This window comes from Monodelphis domestica, chromosome 2 (assembly GCF_027887165.1).
Source record: "Monodelphis domestica isolate mMonDom1 chromosome 2, mMonDom1.pri, whole genome shotgun sequence".
Classification (NCBI taxonomy): domain Eukaryota; kingdom Metazoa; phylum Chordata; class Mammalia; order Didelphimorphia; family Didelphidae; genus Monodelphis; species Monodelphis domestica.
Genome location: NC_077228.1, coordinates 252,149,556 through 252,171,865, shown reverse-complemented (window position 1 = coordinate 252,171,865; position 22,310 = coordinate 252,149,556). Strand labels below are relative to the sequence as shown.

General features: G+C 36.3%; 1 protein-coding gene across 4 annotated transcripts in view; it reads left to right on the top strand.

Moving 5' to 3' along the window:
• Window positions 1-22,310, top strand: part of TBCD (tubulin folding cofactor D) — a 537,579-nt gene that overhangs the window by 314,720 nt on the left and 200,549 nt on the right. For all 4 annotated transcript variants that reach the window (XM_056814255.1, XM_056814257.1, XM_056814256.1 and 1 more), the window contains exons 16-17: window positions 5,741-5,798; window positions 16,777-16,806. In XM_056814255.1, the coding sequence (XP_056670233.1) occupies window positions 5,741-5,798; window positions 16,777-16,806 (88 nt within the window). The remainder of the gene's footprint in view (window positions 1-5,740; window positions 5,799-16,776; window positions 16,807-22,310) is intronic.

The window sequence follows — 22,310 nt, the reverse complement described above, 5'->3', positions numbered from 1 at the left end:
CTTTGTTATTTGGCAGTTACATTCCTGGGAGTTGTCTTTTGGGGATTTAGTGTAGAGGTGTTCTGTGAGCTCTTTCAGTGGCTGTATTGCCCCCTTCTTCTAGAATCTCTGGGCAATTTTCTTTGATTATATCTTGTATTACGATGTCGAGCTTGCCGTTAATAATTATACTACCAGAAGAGCATTCAATTATTCTTAAATTGTCTCTTCTCCCTCTATTTTCCAAATCTATGACCTTGTCAATGAGATATTTTATGTTCTCTTCTAATTTCTTGGTGTTTTGGCTTTGCTTTATTAATTCTTGCTCGTTGTCTTCCAGTTGCCTAATTATGACCTTTAAAGCCTGGTTTCCCTTTTCAGTTTGGTCAAACCGGTTTTGTAGATTCATGAATTTCTTTTGCATTATTTCCCACTTTTCCTCCCAGAAGGCTTCCATCTTTTTGATCATTTCCGATTCAAATTCTTCATGGGTTTGTGGAGAGTTTCTGTTTGCTTTGGAAAGTTTCGGAGCATTTGCTTGTGTTTCCTCTGCTATCTCCTCTGTATTTTGTATTTTTGCTCCATAAAATATGTTCAAAGTTGTCCCCTTCTTTTTTTTTTTGGAGTGTTGAGGCTTTTCTGTGTTGTTTGCCATCTCTATCTGAGTGGGGAGCTATAGCTTTTCTTATCTGTGTCCAGTGTTCAGAGGCTTTAGCCCCAGGCAAATTGTCCGTTCATGGGTGTTACTGCTCTCAGTTCCCTCCCAATAGTTCTTCGTTGCCTTACTCCCATGCTCTGAGCCTGGCTTTACACTATCCCCGAGGTATCTCAGAGCCTTTGTGGGCCAGAGAGGCCTGCACTCTGATGGGGAGGGGGGCCCAAGGCTTCCCAGAGCTCTGAGGTCTCCTGGTAGGATTAACTTCAGTTTGGTTGGATTGAGTGTGTCTTAAAGCAGGGACCTTCCCTGAGACTTGGACGGAATGATCCAGCCAGGGGGCTTCAGGCTCCCCTCTGTCTCTCTCTGTTTCCAGGCTGTCTGGCTGCCCCTATGACTGGCTCAGTTTGTTTTCAGGATGTGGCTTTCTGAATAGCTGGCCCTGAGGGTTACTGTTGTCTCAGAAGACCCTGCACTCTGAGGAGGGAGGGGCCATGGCTTCTCGGAGTTCTAGGGCTCCTGATAGTATTAACTTCCTGTGGGTCGGATTGAGTGTGTCTTAAAGCAGGGACCTTTCCTGAGACTCGGATGGAAGGATCCAGCCAGGGGGTTACTGGCTCCCCTTTGTCTCTCTCTGTTTTCCTGCTGTCTGGGTGCCCCTGCGACTGGCTCAGGTTGTTTTCAGGGTGTGGCTTTCAGAATCGCTGGTCCTGGGGCCTTTTGCTGGTTCTTAGGTTCCCGCTGCTGCCTCAGACTCAGAGCTCTGGGTTGGGGGGGGATGGGTCCTGGGACCTTCTTTCTGCCTATCCCTTAGATCTGAGTTATTTTGGGTTCTTGCTTTTGGGGGGCCTTACCTTTTGATCCAGGTCCAGGAGGAGGGTTCCCTGGATCTTTCCTGCTTTTTGTTTTGAATTTCTGGGTCCTAGGAGCATACAGTTTGATATCGGTAAGGAAGGGGTTTCCGGAGATCTTAACATTAGCTCTTTCTAAGCAGCCATCTTGACTGAAACTCCTGTAGTTAAACTTTTTAAAAGAACCTTTACAATAGATATTCATACTTACTTTTTATTCATTCTCTTACTCTTTCTACTATCCCCACATTTGACTTCATTATTCAGCTATTACTGTAGTCTTCAAAGATACCAAATTTCTAATTGCAAAATTCAATGTCTCTTATTCTTTTGTCTTTATTCTATATTTATTTATATAACAATGACATCTGATAGCCCTCTTCTCCTTTGATATTCTCTTCTTTGTATGTTTTTGTAACACTATTTTCTCTTACTTCTCCTATGTGTCCACTCTTTTTCATTCTCTTTTGCTGCAACAAGAATATTGCAATAGTTTGTTTCTGCCGTAAGTCTTTCTCCAGTCTAGTCCATTTCATTTTTTGCTGTCAAACTAGTCTACCTAAAGTGCAGATCAGACTATGTCACCTCCCTACTTATTTAGCTCAGGTAGTTTTCTAACATTTCTAGGATGAAAGATAAAAATCCTGTCTTTGGCATTCAAAGCCCCTCATTATTTATCTCGTCCTTCCCTTCTCTTCCAGTCATCTTAAACCTTAAACCCTATTATGAATAATGTGATCCAGTGACACTGGCTTTTTTGCTGTTCTTAGTGGAGACACACTCTCTCTCTCCCCACTCTCTATTTTCATTGGTTGTCTCCCTTGCTTGGAATGTTATCCAATAATCTCTACATCCTTGTTCTCTGCCTTTCCTCAAGGTCCACCTGAAATCCTGTATTCTACAGGAAGCCTTTCCTGATACCTCTCACTTTTCATGTATTCCCTATGTTGGTTATTTCCAATTTAACCACATATATATCTTGTTTGTACATAGTTGTCTACATGTGATCTCCTCTATTATTAGAAATCTATGAATTCCTGGAGAAGAGGTACTTTCTTTTATCTTTCTTTGTACCCTCAGTGTTTAGTACTCTATCTAGCACAAGGAGGTACTTATAATATCCAGTGAGTGGTAATGGTTTGTAGTACCTAGTAGGCATTTAATACTTATTTTATTTAACAGAGTCAGAATTTCTCTGAGTTGGAAGGAACTTCGCATACTGTCTGTTTTAATATCTACCCCTGGTCACCTAGATTTTGCATGAATTTACTACTTGTGAATAGCTCTTACTGATAGATAGTTTTTTCCTTGTATCATAGATATTTGTGTATATATGATTTTTTACTACATTGTGAACCTTTTAAGAGGAAGATATATATCTTTAGGTTTTAGTAAGGTGCTTAGGTATATTATGATAAATATTTGCATGAAACAATAAATATCACTCCATTAATACTAAAGTATCATTATGTAAAATTTTAAATTGTTTATTATTAACACACATATCCATTTGAAAGTCTAAGATGCAAGTAAAACAAAAAATAAATAAAAGCATGTGTACATGGAGAATTTGCTACATTGCTTTCAGAAAATATTGGTTAGTTCTGTTGGAGTATAAAATGTTGATGCATATATGTACAAATATTTATATATGGATACATGGAGTACATAAAGATGATTGACAAGATAAAACATATCTTTGTAGTTATTGATTTTGAATATTTTTAAATTCATTGGTCACTTGTGTTTTAAGAAGAACCATTTATTTTTTCTCAGCTTTTCTATATCCACATATTACTATATACATTTTGTTATAGTTAAAAAATAATTTTTCCTAATATGTGAAGTTTTAATCCACATCCTCCTACAAACATTCTTTGAGAAAGTTCGTAACAACAACCTCAGGTCTTTCTTCAGTCTGACCCAGTGCTACCATATGTGAATCTTAAAACTACTCAGTCTCTACTTCAGAAGATTTGATTAAGCTATTCCCCATTTACGTATTGAGAACTTTAAAAATTACTCCACCCTACTCAGAAAGTGCCTTAGGAGAAGATAAAGTTGAAAACTCCTTATTGAACAATGAAAAGTCCCTAACTCATACTTATAGTGATGCTAAAACCTTAAGCTAGGTCTATATTTAGATCTAATACAAAAAGGTGCTAACTACCTATAAAGGTTAAATTAACCACTAAAAGGTCAAGCAACTTACAAAATGTAAGCTTAACAAAAGAGGTGTGAAGTACTTAGTAGATTTTATCTAACCAGAGAAGGTGAGAACAAAAGAAGATGTGAACTAAGAATGGGCAGTCCTGGGAAAATGTGTCTACTGTGATTGGTAGATGTGAAAATTTAGGGGAGGTGACATAAGAGAAAATTTCTTTAAAAGGAAGGGACTTTTTGAATTCGAGGTAGTTGGTGTTAGTAGTTCAGTTTAAGCTGAATTGGAGCTCTGAACTCAGTTCAGGAGTTCAGTGGAGAACTGGAGCTTGCTTGAGATGATATTGTGGTGAGTGATAAAGAGTGACTAGGACCTTTCTACTATTTTCTCTTTCTCTCTCTCTCTCTCTCCTTCCCTTAATTACTTCATTTGTATTAATTAAAATCTCCATAAAACCCTTGGGTATTTTCATATTTGGGAATTTTCCCATGGCGACCCCTTAATTTTAGATTTTAAATCAAGACACTAAAAATTATCTTTACAGTTGGCCGAAACCTTTACAGTTTTGGCAATTCACAATCTTTTTTTTTTAGTTTTTTTTCCCATTTTATTTTATTTTTTTTTAATTTTATAGTATTTTATTTGATAATTTCCATGCATTATTCATTAAAGACAAAGATCATTTCTTTTCCTTCCCCCCGCCCCCGTAGCCAATGCGTGATTCCACTGGGTATCACATGTGTTCTTGATTCGAACCCATTGCCATGTTGTTAATATTTGCATAAGAGTGTTCGTTTAGAGTCTCTCCTCTGTCATGTCCCCTCAACCACTGTAGTCAGGCAGTTGCTTTTCCTCTGTGTTTCTACTCCCACAGTTTGTCCTCTGCTTTTGGATAGTGTTTTTTCTTCTAGATCCCTGCAGATTGTTCAGGGACATTACACCGCCACTAATGGAGAAGTCCATTACGTTCGATTATACCACAGTGTGTTTGTCTCTGTGTACAATGTTCTCCTGGTTCTGCTCCTCTCGCTCTGCATCACTTCCTGGAGGTCGTTCCAGTCTCCATGGAATTCCTCCACTTTATTATTCCTTTTTGCACAATAATATTCCATCACCAACATATACCACAATTTGTTCAGCCATTCCCCAATTGATGGGCATCCCCTCGTTTTCCAATTTTTGGCCACCACAAAGAGCGCAGCTATGAATATTTTTGTACAAGTCTTTTTGTCCATTATCTCTTTGGGGTACAGACCCAGCAGTGCTATGGCTGGATCAAAGGGTAGACATTCTTTTATCGCCCTTTGGGCATAGTTCCAAATTGCCCTCCAGAATGGTTGGATCAGTTCACAACTCCACCAGCAATGAATTAATGTCCCTACTTTGCCACATCCCCTCTAGCATTCATTACTTTCCATAGCTGTCATGTTAGCCAATCTGCTAGGTGTGAGGTGATAACTCAGAGTTGTTTTGATTTGCATCTCTTTGATTATAAGAGATTTAGAACACTTCTTCATGTGCTTATTAATAGTTTTGATTTCTTTATCTGAAAACTGCCTATCCATGTCCCTTGCCCATTTATCAATTGGGGAATGGCTTGATTTTTTGTACAATTGCAATTCACAGTCTTGGCAAATCATATTTTATTGGTTACATATATATATCTTCTTCTCTAGCCAAACTTGTTGTCCCATTGTCCCCTCAGTATGCTCTTTGCTTTTATACTTCTTACTCATGCCAATTTAGCTTAGTTTTTACATCCCTAGTGAAACATCTATTCCTGCTGGAAGTCATTTTTCTCTCTCCTTTGAACTAATAATTGAGTATTGACTCTGATACTCATATGATACCATATAGTTATTTGTATACCCACCTTACTCATTAAATATGTATCTCCTTTGAGAATGTCTGAATCTGCTTCTTCCCATTTCTCTACATAATACATTATAGTGCTTGGAGCACATTAGGTAATCAGTAAATTAATATTTTTAATCAAAGAAAAACTATCCCAATTCCTAATTACTTTGGTTATATACTTTGTGGTATTTTATAAATTTACTTTAGAATAATGAATTTTTTTTTCCCTCTCCCCAGTGCTTTGGTGATTGTTACAGTGTTTGATCGTGATGTTAACTGCAGAAGAGCTGCCTCTGTAAGTCTTCTCAGTTTTATAATTTATATTTTTCCCTATGAATTCATTCTGGCAGATTTGTATAGATAGCCACATGGTATTTTGAATAAAAAACTGACTTATAAGCCATGAAGAACTGAATTCAACAGGATCTGAGTTCAGTTCCCAGCGTTGAGTCTTCCCATTGCTTGTGTGAAACCTTGCATGTCAGTTAACCTTTTGATGCTCCATACAAAGCTCTAAGGATCTAAGTTGTAGAGAAGGTGCTGACTTGCCTTAGAAGTGGAAGTTTCCTTACATGTGTGATTGTGAAAATCACCTTTAAAGATTGGTATAATATTATTTATGGTCGCCAAGGAATTTACTTATGAAATTCCAAAAATTAAACACTCAAGTCAGAATGGAGTTTATAGTGGTTTAATCACAAAGGGAGTAAGAAAGAAGGAGAGGGAAAGAAGGAGAGAGGGGGAAAAGTAACTCAACCTTCTGTCAGAGTCAGAGGGAGTTTAGGCCCAAAGGCCTAATAGAAAGTAGAAAGGAGAATCAGTCCTTGACTCACATGACCGATCTGAAGGAAATCTGTCTGTGGGCCTCCTCCGTGCTCAAGTTCCTAGCACGATCTGGTGCCTAGCCATGTCCACAGGAAGTGAGAGAATTCCAGAGGCTGTTCCCTACCTCACTTCCTGTGCTTCACAAGTGCCAATGGTTACTCAAGCTTGGCTTAGGACAGCCCATGTGGGCAGTTAGTTATTTCTGATTTGTCATTGACTAGCACATGCCCGTATAGTGTGTGTGTGCACAATTTTGAGTGCTAGCCCAAGCAAGATGGAGATTTTAAAATTTACAATCCCCCCTGATGATGATTGGGGGACTAGTCTCCCCAATTGATCACTAAACAACAGTGTCCTGCACCCTGAAAAATTCTAACTGCATGTGTATACAAAAATGTACCCACTAAGAGGAAAACTACAATAGTTGTAGATTAGGGGAAATAGAGGAGAGAGAAGAACAGCAAACCAATGTTTTGTGGGGAGCATTACCCTTTGGCATAAGAGTGTACATTCAAGAAAAATGTTAAATCAAGCACACCCCAAGGTTCATTCTGGATCTTCCTCTAGTGAAAGAGTTTTAGGTGTCTTTCTGCAAAGAATTCATTCTCTGGATTCAGTTAGATAGCAAGCTTCTTCTCTAAAGATCTATCTTGAACAAAATTTAAATCTTGGATTTTATGAATTCCCCCCTGAAGAAAGTGTTGAAAAAACAGCGGGTCCAGCTGAGGATGTAAGGTTTAGTTGTGGGGGTGTGTGTGTTAATTCAAAAGGAAAATAAAAACTAAAATGAAAACAAAATAAAAAAACCCAAAAGAAAACAAAAGAAAAAAGGGAAAAAATTAAAGGAAAAATATAAACCTTTTTATATATATATGTATTAAAGAAGAATTCAAAATCAGTATTAAAACATCAAAAATCTATAAATATATATAATTTTGAGAAAGCAAGAATTAATTTTCTCACAGGCCCCTTTATTAGGGTCCAGTTAAGAAATATCCAATCCCACAAGTCTGTAGGACAGAGTGCAGTAAATTTCACTTACCCATTTGCAGCCAAGGTTCCAGGAAGTTGCCATACTATAGGAGAAAAAAAAGGACCAGATTTTTATTTTTATAGGGGGAAGTGTAATTCCCTCATCTGATTTTACCTTCATTCTCAGGGATGGAGGGAGCCAGGATGATAGCCAACCTTTGGTACTTGTCTGTAGGTATTTTCATGAAGAGTGTAGATACAAGGAAAGCCTACATCTTAACATATGTCAAGTGTCGCAACCCCGAGTCTCACACAAGGTTTAAGTCCTTAGTATTGTCATTGAAATGCATCAATCCTACCTGGATTGGTTTTTTATTTTTAGACCTGTGAGCTCTTTTGGCATTATCCAGGTTATCTCTGTGCTCCTTTTTTGAGCCCGTTCCTAGAATCATAGTCCCACAACAATTATCAACAAATGGCAGGTTCCCGTAGTCTAAAGCTGTGTGGGTATGTATTAATAATATAGCAAGTATATATATTTAAATTAATATTATTGTAGAATAAAATTAATATTGATTACATGTACCTTGAGTTCATAGAAATGAGAAAAGGGGAAAAATAAAATTTTTTAATGAAAGAAAAATAATAACAAAATAAGGAAAAGAGAAAAAGGAAAAAAATAAATTCAGGAATTCAACGTGTTAAAAACAAAATAAAACAGTTCCACTTGTCAATGGGTAGTTATCTCCAATGCATATATTGGATACAGTCAATCAGTCTCAATAGAAGATGCTCTCTTTACATGTAAGCAATGAATTCAAGAGTCCTTTTCTCCAACCTTTATAGATGTTGGAGTAGTTAACAATATTTGGAATGGTCCTTCCCAGGAAGTCTGGGTTCCTCCTGTAAGCTGGAAGTTTTTTATATACATGTTTTCTCCTGGGTTCAGGTCATGAAGTGAGAAGTCTACTGGTCCGGCTTGTACTGCAGCTCCGGATTCATGTAGCTCATGCAGTTTGTGCTGTAACTCCTGTATATAGGAAGCAATAGTAGTATATCCCCCTAATAGCGATGTATAAGCTGGGGAGAAAGGCTTAGCCTGTGTAGGTGGATGTCCAAAAAGCATCTCAAATGGTGAAATATGTAAGTCTCCTCTAGGTCTGCTTCTAAGATAAAATAGGGCCAGAGGGAGAATTTCAGGCCATTTTAAATGGGTCTCAGGGCATAATTTGCCAATCATAGTTTTAAGTTCTTTATTTATCTTTTCAATTTGGCCTGAACTCTGGGGATGACATGGAATTTTGGAGTTATCCCCAAGCAAGAATATATCTGATTTAGAACAGAATCAGTAAAATGACTTCCCCTATCAGAATCAATATGTGCTGGCAAGCCAAAGAGGGGAATAATTTCTTTTAAAAGCACCTTAGCAACAAAAGCTGCTGTGGCTTGGGCTGTAGGTAATGCTTCTGGCCATCTGGTCAGTTGGTCTACTATGACCAGACAAAATTTATATTGTCTAGCCTTTGGCATTGTTAGGTGCTCAAAAGTTGTGTAAGCCAGAGGTTGCCCACCGAAAGCTTTGCCATGAAAGGCATGTTGGTTATATGCCTGGCAGGTTTATTATTGGGTTTTTTTTTTTCGCTTATCCTTAAATTATTGTAATCTTTAAGTTGATTCTGTTTTCATAATCCTTTTGGGGAAACATTTTTTTTTCTGACAATGATCACACGGAGAATGTAAAAATGTAGACTTGAATGCAGGACTTCAGTCCCCAGAAGTCCTTGCTCACTTTCCAGAATGCTTTGTAATCGCACTGAATTCTCATCTGGGCGAGATTACAAATTCTTATTTAAAGAAGTTCTCTGCCTACTGAAGGTCTTTTTCCTTCTTCCGCTTCCTAGCAGATGTGCCTCTTTCATGATGTACGTGAGGTTGTCTAGGCCTCTCTGGGCCTAGACATGTGCTTCCTTATTCTGTATTTTCTTTAATCCTTAACCTTCAACAAACCTCTAAAAATATAATATTCCTTGCAGAGAGAAACTAATTTTTACCTGCCTCGGTTTTCCCCAAATTTTAATCTTTATACATGGGAGTTCTTTATAATAATGAAATCAGATTCAGTTCTTCTCCCAGTCCTTAATCTCTTCCTTATTTGTATAGAGCTATCCATTATGGCAAGTCAGCATGTCTTAAATTCAGTGATATTTATTTACCTTGTTCTCATTATAGATACATAATTATAATTTTTTGGTTAATAGACAACATTTCATAATGGATAGAAAACATTTCTTAAAGTTCAAAAGAGCTGTCTACATGTCTTGCCTCTGATTTGTATGTTACAGAAAAGGTGGTGATCTGCATTGGTAGAAGAATTTCTTCCTAGGCATGTTGTTACACTTTGTATAATTACAAGTCCATTCAAAAACAAAGGCACAAAATCAGTTAATCAATAAATTGTGCTGTCTACTTATTATTTATCTAATATTATGTTAGGAGCAAAATTGTAAAAAACATAATCTAGTTAGAGACAATGAACACAAATGTAATTAGAGTATTCTTAAGTATTAAACTTTTTGATACTAACTATAAATGTTCTCAGAGTTCAAAAATGCTAGAAATAAAGGTACACTATAGTATTTGAGAAAGTCCTTACTGAAGTGATTTAATTTGTGCTGACTCTTGAAGATTACAGAATCTATGTTTAAATTGTCCAAGTTGTGTTAAGAGATCTAAGAAACCAAATAGGTCAATCATTATCTTAACTAGAATTCCCCCTATAATAGACCTTTTACTTGAAAACTATCTTGGGGCATGAATCTAATAGTTTATGAGATTTTTTTCCACAGACTATTGGCTCTGTAGTCATAGATAACACTGCCTCTTTTAATGAAGTACAAGTTTCTGTTAATCCCATTTGATTAGCTTTCCATCTGCATACTCATCTATATGACAAAATGTTAATTATGAGCCCAGGGCTAGGCATAGGATTTAGAGGCAGATGGAGATTCCTTCAGTTTAGTTGGTTAGTAAATATTTGTTAAGTGCATACCATGTGCCAAGCATTGGGCTAAGCACTGTGGATATAAAGAATAGTTTTTGCTCTGAAAGAATCTTCCATAGTCAAAGGGAGGAGATAACATATAAACAATTATGTACAAACAGTATACAGGAGAAATTGAAAACCATCAACAGTGTGATGGTTCTTGCATTATTTTATCTAGTCCTTAAAGGAATCCAGGAAAGCTAGAAGGCAGACATAAGGAGGGAGATTATTCATTCATGGGAGACAGCTAATGAATATGCCTGGAGATGGAATGTTATGCAGGAAATACAGCAAGGGGGCCTTTGTCACTGTTGTAGAGTATATGGAAATGAGTAAGTTTTTAAAAGACTGGAAAAGTTAGGGGGAGGGACAGGTTATGAAAGGCTTTGAATGATAAAAAAGGATTTTATATTTAATCCTATAGGTGTTAGGGAATTGAATGATTAGACCTGAATTTTAGGAAGATCTGCTTGATAGCTTAGTAGAGGAAGTACTAGAGTGGGAATAAATGTACGCAACGAGATCTGTCATAAAGCTGTTGGACTAGTCCAGAAAGGAAGGAGGAGATGAGAGTCTGCACCAAGGTAGCAGTATCAGATGAGGAAAAGCTGTATAGAGATATATTTTGAAAGGTAAAATCTGTAGAATTTGTCAACACATGGGATTTAGTCAGGTGAGGAAGAAGAACTGAGGATGAAAACTAGTTGACTAGACAGCCTGTCTTGTAATTGGAAAGTTTACCATTTAAGATGAAATTAAGGTTATTCTTTATGGAGTAGACATTCTATAGAGCTTAATGGCATGGGGCATGTATCATTGTGGGTAGATTGGGTTGTGGGGCATGGAGAATGGGGTTTCAATCATGATTGCCAGGGATTCAGAATCCCTATGATGGAGAGGTTATGACTGAGTGGACTTTTGTTGATCACTGGAACATTAGATTAGGTATGTTATCACATCCCAAAGCTCTGACTTTCAGGTGAATCCTTCTCAAGATATTAGGCATTTTATGTTATATGAAAACAGTCCTTACTAACCTTAATGTCTGTATATTCATCAAGTTCCAAATTACCTAATAATATCTTCGATCCCATGCCATTCCATCTTGTTCATAAAATTTACATGAGATACTACTAAGTGCTTTGGTAGCATCTGTATTGACCAGAGCCACAACATTTCTCTGGTTTGCAAGTCTATCATCTCAGTCTCAAAAGGAAATAATGTTCATCTAGCCAAGGTGGCTTACCAAATAGTAGTCAACCATCTGTCTCTTGTACACAACCTAAAGAATGCACTAAATTGTATAATTGTCAAGAAATCCAACAAGAAACTAAAGTGACTTTTTTCTCTAAACAAGAGGAGAACTTGAGTTCCCAGTATAAGAAGAAAGTAATGAAAAGTAGGAAAGCCACTAAAACCAAATGATAGGACAGTGGAGCTTCCCAACATAGAGATGACCAGGAATGTTTATAGTTTAAACAGCAATGTATCTGTAGGCTGCAATATTGAAAGAATTTCTTAATCCTATCCCAGAGAGATGACCATGATAATTCCTAGGCACAGATAGCAGGCAGTAACAAGTCTAGCACTGCAGGGCCAAGACTAGGACAGCATGGGCCCAGTGGCTCTGAGGTCCCTAACTCTATCATAAGACACTAAAGAGAGTCATGAAGATGCACTCTGAACCTTAAGGATCCAAGCCACCCAACTGGAGAATTTGGAGCTTAGTGCAGGAAAGTGGAACCAAGGAGAGAAGAACCAAATGAGGTTTACCAAAAACATATCATATGGTAGAGGCTGGTTCTGACATAAAGCTTCAATTTAGGAACTAGCATAAGTAAAGCAAAGAAAATATCTGATCAGAATAAAGAGTTGTTACTTTAAATCAAATTTTGTATCAGTTTTGTCCAGAGAAGGAAAAATTATCGATTTTTTTTGTAGGTAACAAAAATTAATAAACTCTAAAAAAATTAGAAAGACACAAGTAGTTTAGAACATAAAGTAGTAATCTAAACCCAAGAAATGGAGTCCAGGAAAACTAGAATATACCAAATATTAATCATTGACTACATGAGATAGCAAGAAATATTAGAACAAAATCAAAAGATTAGAAAAAGAAAAGAAAATGTAAGATATCTGATTTTTAAAGAGAGAGTAAGAAATCAGATCAAGAAGATAATTTGAGATTCTCATAGACTTCTTGAAAACCATGATTTTAAAAATAGCCTGGAAAACACATATTAAGAAATCATAAGTGAAAATGCCCTGGAACATTTAGAGCTGAAAGGTACAGAGACTTTACTGATTACCTTCTGAAAGAAAACCTAAAATAATAGTACCAGGATTATTACAACAAAAGCTAGAACTTTAGGAAAAAATATCTTGAGAATCCAGAAAGTAGTAGTTTAAGTAGCAAGGAACTACAGTTAACAAACTATTAATTTCAATCTACAGTGCAAAAAAAAAAGAGAAATTTTCATGGAATAGAAAACTTTAAAGCTGTTCTAATTTAAAGATTAGAATAGAGTAGGAACTTTGAAACAAACAAGTATCCAGAGAAATCTAAATAGATATATATGCATTTGAACACCTAGAACAAGTTGTATGATAATGTAGTACTAACATTTTGATGAAGGGAGAAGTAGTATCATTTTGGTGTAGTCATTGTATTCATAGAGTATTGAGGGAGTTAAAAATTAAACAAACTAATAAAAATAGGACCTAAGGACAGATTAATTCTGTTCTGAGGATTCAAAGAGGGGAAAGAGAGAAAGGAGGGAGATATACATATATAAATATTTAAAGAGAAAGAAGAGTGTGGAATTTGCTATTGTAATTGAGGTAGGTGAGAAGAATATAGAAAATAAGAGGAAGAGATGGATGGAGTAGACTTTAGATGAACCTCACTGTTATCTGAAAAAAGGGATAGGGAAGTTGAACACATATACATAAACATGTGCTTACAAATATATTTATATGTTGGTCCAGGAATATTTCAAACTTAATATGTAAAGCAGTAATAAGAAGGGTTGGAATTAAGAAACAATAACATGGAAGTGTTATAAGCAGAAGAAATTTTGTTGTTGAAGGGAAGACATAAAAGAAAAAAAAAACCAAGTAAAAATTAAGGACAAGATTCTAAGTGGTTAGATTTGTGTCTTAGTTGGGAAATAACTATTAGTCTATGTATGTAATGTAATATTTTGACATATTATTTATCTTTCATTATTTGGAAGATAATTTTAGAGAATCTTTGGTCATATAAATGGGGATATATTTAAGTGAACAGAACTAAGTGTATAATTTATAAAAACAACAAAAACTAATCAACAATATAAAATAAAACCTTTCAAATACTTAAGAGCTCTGATCAATTTAATGGCCAACTTTTTCTCCAGAGGACCCAAATTGAAGTATGTTACCCACTTCCTAATTTAAAGGTAATTTGTGTATATATATATAGAAAAGAAATAGACCCACTATGTGGATTACTTTTCATATTTTCTTTGTTACTATGAGTGCCATTGAAATAGTTAAATACTCAGAAATGAATAAAAGCAAGAAAGCACAGACAACCAAGATGCTTTTACAAGTAATACATGGAATTTATTATATACTTTAAAGTGTTATGAAATGTCAATTTATAGTTTCATGAAGAATCTTCTTTTTTCATTTTCATATAAACAAAATCCTCTTTTTTTGGTCTACAGATTCAGTATTAAAAACATGTTTAAAAAAAAGGAAATTAGGATAGCCTATATTGAACTATCATTATTGACTTGAATAAAATTATTATTTTATTTTTTAAATGTTTCTTAAGTAACTCTTTTAACTATACCTTCTAGGAGAATGCCTAGAATTCAAATCAAGTTTTTTTACCTATAATTTTGAGGATTTATTTTCTTCTTCCTGTTACCTTGGAAAAAACACAGAACTGAGGGCAGCTGGGTGACTCAGTGGATTGAGAGTCAGACCTAGAGATGGGGAGGTCCTGGGTTTCAATGTGGCCGCAGACACTGCCTAGCTGTGTGACCTTGGGCAAGTCACTTAACCCCCATTGCCTAGCCCTTACCACTCTTCTACCTTGGAACCAATATTGGTTCCAAGGCAGAAGGTAAGAGTTTAAAAAACAACAACAACAACAACAACAACAACAAAAACATAGAACTACTTAAACAGTCAGAAAAACCAGATCTTTAATCAGGAAAGGGATAGATCCAATATTCGGAAGTTACACAGAGCCCAGTGCCAAGAATTTTATAGGGTCTACACCCTGAGACTCTGGGAAAGTATCCTTGGGAGGATCACCAAGCTAGATGATGTCTCTGAGGAACAATAGAACTTGGAGAACTTGGGGAATTAAGGGACAGGGAAATATGGTTGATTGACATTACCATGGCTACAAGGAAATGGGAGTGTCCAAACTACACTGACCCTGTACAAACAGGCTTGGGAAATAAACCATAGCCAGAGGCTGGGGTACAGGGGGTGTCCTATTTACAATAGATACAAAAAGGATAGTCCCACCCAGGTGTTGATCTTATTTGGAACTGATCTATGGATAATCAAGTACTTTAAGGTCTATCATTCAGTCTGAAACTGGCAGTTTGAGACCTCCCTCCAGGAGAACTCTCCAGTGACAAGAGCAAACTTGGGTTTTTCAGATTTCGGGCTACTACAAACTTGGGGTCTCCAGATTTCAAGTTGACATTCCCTTTTTTGAAAACCAAGTCAAGATTTATCTTTGCCCAGTTCTTTCCATTCTTTATGGTCCTACTTAAAAAAAATTTTTTTTTACTTAAAAATATTACCATTTATTTTTTAATATCACCTTCATTTTCATATATCTCCCCTAAGACCACCCTTATAAAAAAGGGGGGGGCAAGCATTTTAGTAAAACTAACCTACACCTCAATCAGAGTCTGAAAATTTTTGCATTATTCATTATCCATTTGTCCTCTACCTTTGCTTAGAAAGGAGTAAAGTGTGTTTTATTATTCCCTCTTCAGGGCCATATTTAGACATTAAAATTATACAGAATTTGCACTTGTTGGTAATATATAGAAATGCTGACGATTTATGTGGGTTTATTTTATAACCTGCTACCTTGCTAAAATTATTGTTTCAACCAATTTTTAGTTCAGTCTCTAAGATTTTCCAAGTATACCCTCATATTATCTACAAAAAGAGATAGTTTTATTTACTCATTGCCCTTTCTGATTCCTGCAGTTTCTTTTTCTTCTCATTTCTATTGCTACTATTTCTAGTACAATACTGAATGACATTAGTGATAATTATCTTTTACATGAAATCTTTTCTGGTTATACAGTTGTCTTCCATTTTTATATAACCTTTTTAAAATTTGTTTTATTTTGCATATATTTTCACATGTACATGTCTCAGTAGAAGGCAATTACCTTGAAAACTTCTAATACTTAATTTTTGTCTTTATTTCCTTGGTGTCTATCTTATAGACAATTAATAAATGCTTAAATGGTTATTGATAATTTTACCCTGTATCCCATATGTAAAGTCTGAATTTCAATAAATGCCTTTTGCACACAGGTAAATTTGACTGATTGATTTTGAGAGATAGAGAGATAGAGATACAGAGAAAGAAGTGCGCGCGCGCGCGCGCGCGCGCACACACACACACACACACAGAGGAAATGCTCTCTAATTACCATTTCCTTTTCCATACTATAATTTTCAACTACGTTTGAAACGATCACTTTAAATATTTTTATATTTCTGCATGATAACTTTAAAAATAATTTGAGCACCATATATATTCTTCTTCATTTAACATTTTGAAAAAGAATCTTTAGCATATTTGTTTCTGTGCTTGTTGAAGTTTCTTGACTGATTGATTATAGGTGGATCAGCTTATGGATCTATATTGATCTTATTTTATCCAAAATATCAATCACATATTCTGAGATCTCATTGTTAAATAGTGATATTTTAGCTTAAGTTAATAGGAATTGTTTTTATATTATTTAAAGCTAAGTCTTTCTCCTGAGATAAAATTTCTCACTTTTTAAATCGGGAGACTATACATATGTACTTTAAAGGAAACTAATAAATAAAATAATACTGTTTTCATTCTGTTCTCTTGAATTTTAGCTTTCATGTACTAGTATGAACTTGGGTTTTAGCAAATAACTTTGTTCTGAGTAGATCAGTTCTTAATAAACTTGCATTCTTAAGTCGTTGTCATGCAGTACACTAGTTTTAAAGAGCATTAGGTCATAAAAACAGGAATGACAAACAACCCTTGAGGCTCTATGCATCTAACAATGAGGACTTTATTTTAAAAAATGAAGCCATGGGTCATTTAAAGTGCTTCATGTTTGTTTTGAGTTTATTGTCTGATGTTTAGCAAAAAGCAAACCTGACTCATTTTGCTCTCTTTGTTCTCTTTGTTCTCTAGGCTGCTTTCCAGGAGAATGTTGGAAGACAGGTATGGTAACTTCTTTGAATCTTCTTTTATTAAACTTCCTGTATCCTTAGAAATGAACAGTAAAAGATATAGCTAGACACTATTTACCTTCATTAGAATTATTTAAGTATGTGTCAAGTAAAATAAACAAAATAATATGATTAATAGCCTGCTAAACTGCATCTGAATACTCAGTTTCTCCATTGAGCTTTCATTTCTAAGGGTTGAATTTCATAATTTTAGGCAGTAGTTTAAGATGTTTAGGGCTTTGAATATCAACCTGAGGTCTTATGCAAGTGGTACCAAAATAATTTTGAAAGACTTTAAAGTGATAGAAGTAGTCTTTTAGAAGTTTTTATCTAGTAATGGAGTTCAGGAGGAATTAGAGGGGACAAAGACAACTAGAAAACCAGTTTTGAACATACTGAAGTAATTTTGGTAAGCAAATTAATTATGATCTGGACTATGTTGGTAACAATGCGAATGAAAACCAAAGTATATTTCATTTCTGAAATAAAGTTTTATTAGTATATTTTTATATTTTTCATTATTAAAATCCCTCCCAAATATCCCACCCTATAAAATCTTCCCTGCCCCTGCTAACCCTTATAATAGTGATGGTGAACCTATGGCTTGCATGCCAAAAAGGGCATGCAGCACACTGTCTGAGAGCACATGCCATGCACTAAAACCCTCCACCCTAGTCCCCCCCTCCCCTCCCACAATTATTACTAGAAAAACAGAGGGACTCAAGCAGAAATGTTCCTTTCCTCCTCTCCACCATGCCTGACAACACTTTTTCATATTACCCACCCTCTGCCCAGCAGCCCAAAGGGAATGTACAGGGGTGTGAGGTGCGCAACTCATATGTGGCAGACCTGGAGGGGCCGAGAGCTCTTGGGCCATACCCCTCCCCCTCTCTTTTTTCCCTGAGGACATTCCTCACTTCACACACACCCCCTTTACCCAGGAGCCTAATAGGAACACTTTCTCCCTCCCCCGTGTGGGGTAAGGGGAGGAGGAACACTCAGAAGAGGGAGACTTGGTCTCTGGAGGTTTGCCATCACTGCCCTATAATAAACTATTTCCTAAAGGAAAAAGAGGAAGAAGAAAAAAAATCACCAAAATATATTCATACATTAAAAAAGTATGGAAACGGTGGAGATGGGTATTATTTCCCTTTTTGGAGACCATGATTGTTCTTTTAATTTTTTAATATTTATTTTTTATTGGTTTATTGTTCTTTCCATTTACATGATGTATATTGTTTTCTTTGTTCTGCCAACCTCAGCTTGTATCAGATTGTGTAAATCTTTCTATGTTTCTCTGCATTTATCCTCTTTGTTATTTCTTATAACATAGTCATATTCTATTAAAAAATACTCAACCTTCTATCTGATTCTTACAGAATCAGTATAAGTATCAGTTTCAAGGCAGAAAAGTAGTAAGGTCTAGGCAATTGGGGTTAAATGACTTGGCCAGCCAGGGTCATACAGCAAGAAAGTGTCTGAGGCCATATTTGAACCCAGGTCCTCCTGATTCCAGGCCTGATACTCTATTCACTGAGCTATACATCTGCCCCTGTAATATTCTATTACATTCACATAGTATCATTTTTTCTGTGTCCATAGCTATGATAGGACCCATTTGTGTGTGTTTGTGTGTGTGTGTGTGTGTGTGTGTGTGTGTGTGTGTGTGTGTGTGTTGGGGAGCATAAAAAGTCTCAGCCTAATGTAATTGGGGCCTCTCAGACTTGATGGATACCCAAATCCTCATGAGTTCCCATACCCTAATGATATACTAATATACTTGTTTCCAGATATAAATAAGAAGGGTTATTTCCAGAAAAGCTAAGTGCCACTTTATCTTGCTGTGTATTCTTTCCTTGTTAAATGTTTAATGACTCGAGAGCCTCATTTTATCCCAGTATCAAATACAAACCAAAAGAGTGTTGGGATTAGACCTGTGCCTACACTTTGGGAAGTATAGGAAAGGAAGAACAACTCACCAGTAAAGCAGGGGCTTTGGAACAAGGTTGTAGGCTGAGGCTTAGGTATCTGGGAGAGGCCCAAATATAATAAAAGAAATCAAGAAACCAAAAAGGGTACTTAAGAATTGAGTCTATCACTCCTTTTTTTTTAAACCCTTACCTCTTAGAATCAATACTGGATATTGGTTCCAAGGCAGAAGAGTGGTAAGGGCTAGGCAATGGAGGTTAAGTGACTTGCCCAAGGTCACACAGCTAGAAAGTATCTGAGGTCAGATTTGAACCCAGGACCTCCCATTTCTGGTCCTGACTCTCAATCCACTGATCCACCCAGCTGTCCCCTATTACTCTTATTCAGGATACTTAATGACTTATTGTTCAATCTTGGACCAGGGTCAGTCTGGGAATTCCTTGAAAGCAATTTCCCATGGGACAAAGGTAAATTTGGGGTTTCATAAAGCAAGGTTATTATTTTCCCCTTCTGGTCATAGTGATCCTCCATTGACTATAACAAGAGAAAAAGAGCAGTGTGCTCAGGAGAGTCTGACTATCTGTTACCAGTGATGGAAGGGAGATAAGAGGTTAACATGGACAGTTGGTTTCTCAGGGCACTCCCTAGATGGGCCAGAAGATGGGCACTCCACTTCAGCAAAATCCGAACAACAGAACAAGCTACTCTATTTCCCAAAGTCTGTCATGTCTTTAAAGTCATTTAGGTCCAGATTTAGATTTCAGTGACCTTCTTTTGTAGATCTTCATTGCAATAGACAGGTTCTCAAACAGCTTCATTGCTGGAAAAGAAAACATGAGAAATCTATAACCAAATTCTTCAGTGGGAACTGATCAACTCTTGGCATATTTGTTCATAAGTACATATAGGATCAAATTATGTTGTCAGCTTCAAGCTCAAATTCAGTAATTTTTGGCCTCATTGAAATGTTCTTATGGTCCTATTAAAATACTTGATACTTGTGAGAGATCTAGAGATTAACCTGGGCCAAGAAGGGTTCCTTTAAGAATGACAGGATCCAGTGATTATCTTAAAAACAGAAATTTATTAGATTAAATGCAAGTTGAATTACTGGGGGGCAGGTTCAGGTAAAGATTGTGCCTTCCTGAAGAGAGGGGTTTGGGATTCTTATTCCCTTTTGACAACAGGGATTATGTGACCAGAGATGGTTTGATGGGATGATGTGCTACTACGAGACCAGGGTTGGGGTGATAGGGTGAAACATAGGCCTTGAAGACAAAGTGGGATGAACTGTACAGTTCAGGGGATTATTTAGATATCTGAGATACAAAAGAGTGCTTATCAGAAGCAAACTGGGAGGTTCATATCTGTGCTTATCAAAAAACTAAAAGGAGAGGCCAAAGGAAATGTTTTTCTCAGAAACTCCTTATCATAGGGTTCATGTTGTTCAAAGTTACCTTCCTTTGTAGTAATTACTTTGTAGTAACTTCCACTGTAGTAATGCAAGAAAAGGAATTCCTTGCATATCTTTTGAACTGGGATACCTCTGGGGTTTTGGGGTGTCCAGCGAAAATCCTGAATCCCATACCACTTGTGCATAGAACAATAGTGAAAAATAACCTTGGCCAATACTTTAAAAAAACCCTCTAATTAAGTACCTTTTAGGTACTTATAGGGCCAAAACAATATTAAAAATGGCTGCATTTCAATTTCTGTTTCAAAACAATTTTAAAGTTAAATTCAAAATTCTCAAAATTATGAATTAAACTCAAAAATTAAAGTTATACTTTTCATTTCCCTTTTGGAGAATGAGATACTGATTCACCATTCTCATTTCCCCCTTTTGGAGAATTCCCCCTTCTGGAGAATGGAATGCTAACAATGTAAGAAGAGCATCTTTTTACTCACTTTACTTATTTACCAACCATACCCATGCTCAAATGGATTGGATATTTCACTCACATTAACTATCATTTTAGAAAATTAATTTCAGATTCCGTTAACTCTTTTTCACTTTCAGGATATGCTTTCTCTCTATATATGTTAAATAATACCAAATTAAAACACCATATCCAAGTGATTGGATGTCTGTTTCGGATAATAAGATCATAGGTCATTCTTTCCTACTAATAACTAAAACTCAGTATTCATCCTCTTAATTATTTGAATGGCTTAAATTCCTTAAAATTTTTTTCATTCATTTATTTGTTTGTTTGTTTTTGAAAAATGTATTTAGTCAATTTAGAACATTATTCCTTGGTTATAAGAATCATATTTTTTCCCTCCCTCCTCTCCCCCCCACCCCTTCCCATAGCTGATGTGCAATTCCATTGGGTTTTACATGTGTCCTTGATCAGAACTTATTTCCATGTTGTTGATGTTTGCAATAGGATGATCATTTAGAGTCTACATCCCCAATCATATTCCCCTCGACCCATATAATCAAGCAGTTGTTTTTCTTCGGTGTTTCTACTCCCACAGTTTTTCCTCTGGATGTGGATAGTGTTCTTTCTTGTAGATTCCTCCGAGTTGTTCAGAATCACTGCATTGTAAATGACTTAAATTTTATATCCCAACATGTAAGAGTTAAAATTAATGATTTGACTAAAATATGAGAGAATATGTTTGCCAAAATTATAACTTAAGTCAAAAATGACTTTTCAGTAGCTTTATTTACAAAATGGAGGGAAAGAGTAAGGTAGAGAAATGTGAAAGAGGGCAGAGTGAGAAGTCTGACTTATTACCCTAAATATTTGCTCTGGCCCCTGGCTCTTCTCCAGCAGGGATTCAGAAGCCGCAGCCAGAAGGCCCAGAGGTAAATTAATGAATGGGTTTCACCCACGTGGTCCCCTCCGAGAGGGAGGCCTATCTGGTATTAATCCCTGGAAGTTAGGAAAGAAAGGTCAGCTTTTTTCACTCACCAATCCAAATTTCAAGGGGAAAAGATCCCAGAGCAGTCTTACCAAATGATAGAGTTCCAGGTCCACACTAAAGAAGATGACCCTCCACCGACCTCAATAGCCTTGAAGGAGCTCGAAGACTGCTCTCACAGGAAGTTGCAGCCATTTTTAAAGACCCTTCTTTTTCTATACTTACTGTGCCTTCCTCCACTTTAAGGGGACCAATTTTTATATTGGTTTATAACTTTGCTTTGGACTGCCCAGGGGGCAGTCAGTCATTTCTGAGTTGTCACCGACTTTAGCACATGGGTTTCAGAACTTCCCCAATTATGCATTAAGTAGAGTGTATATGCTTCTGGTGTTTAAATTTAAAAGGAGATGAAGGGAGAGTTAATTTCATCTTCCAATGTGATCCTTCCCTGTGATCCTTTGGGAAACTAGTCTCCCCAATGGATCATTTGACATAATCATCTTATACTCCTAAAAATCTTCTAATTATAGGTCATATAATACCGAACCTTCTAAGAGGAAGCTACAACAGTAGGGATATAAGGGATAAGAGGGATAATAGCAGAGAGCACAAAACCAATGTTTGCTAGGTGCATTGGCAAAAAGCTAAATAGGGAATAGTCCCCTTTGGTATAAAAGTTTACATTCAAAATAACTG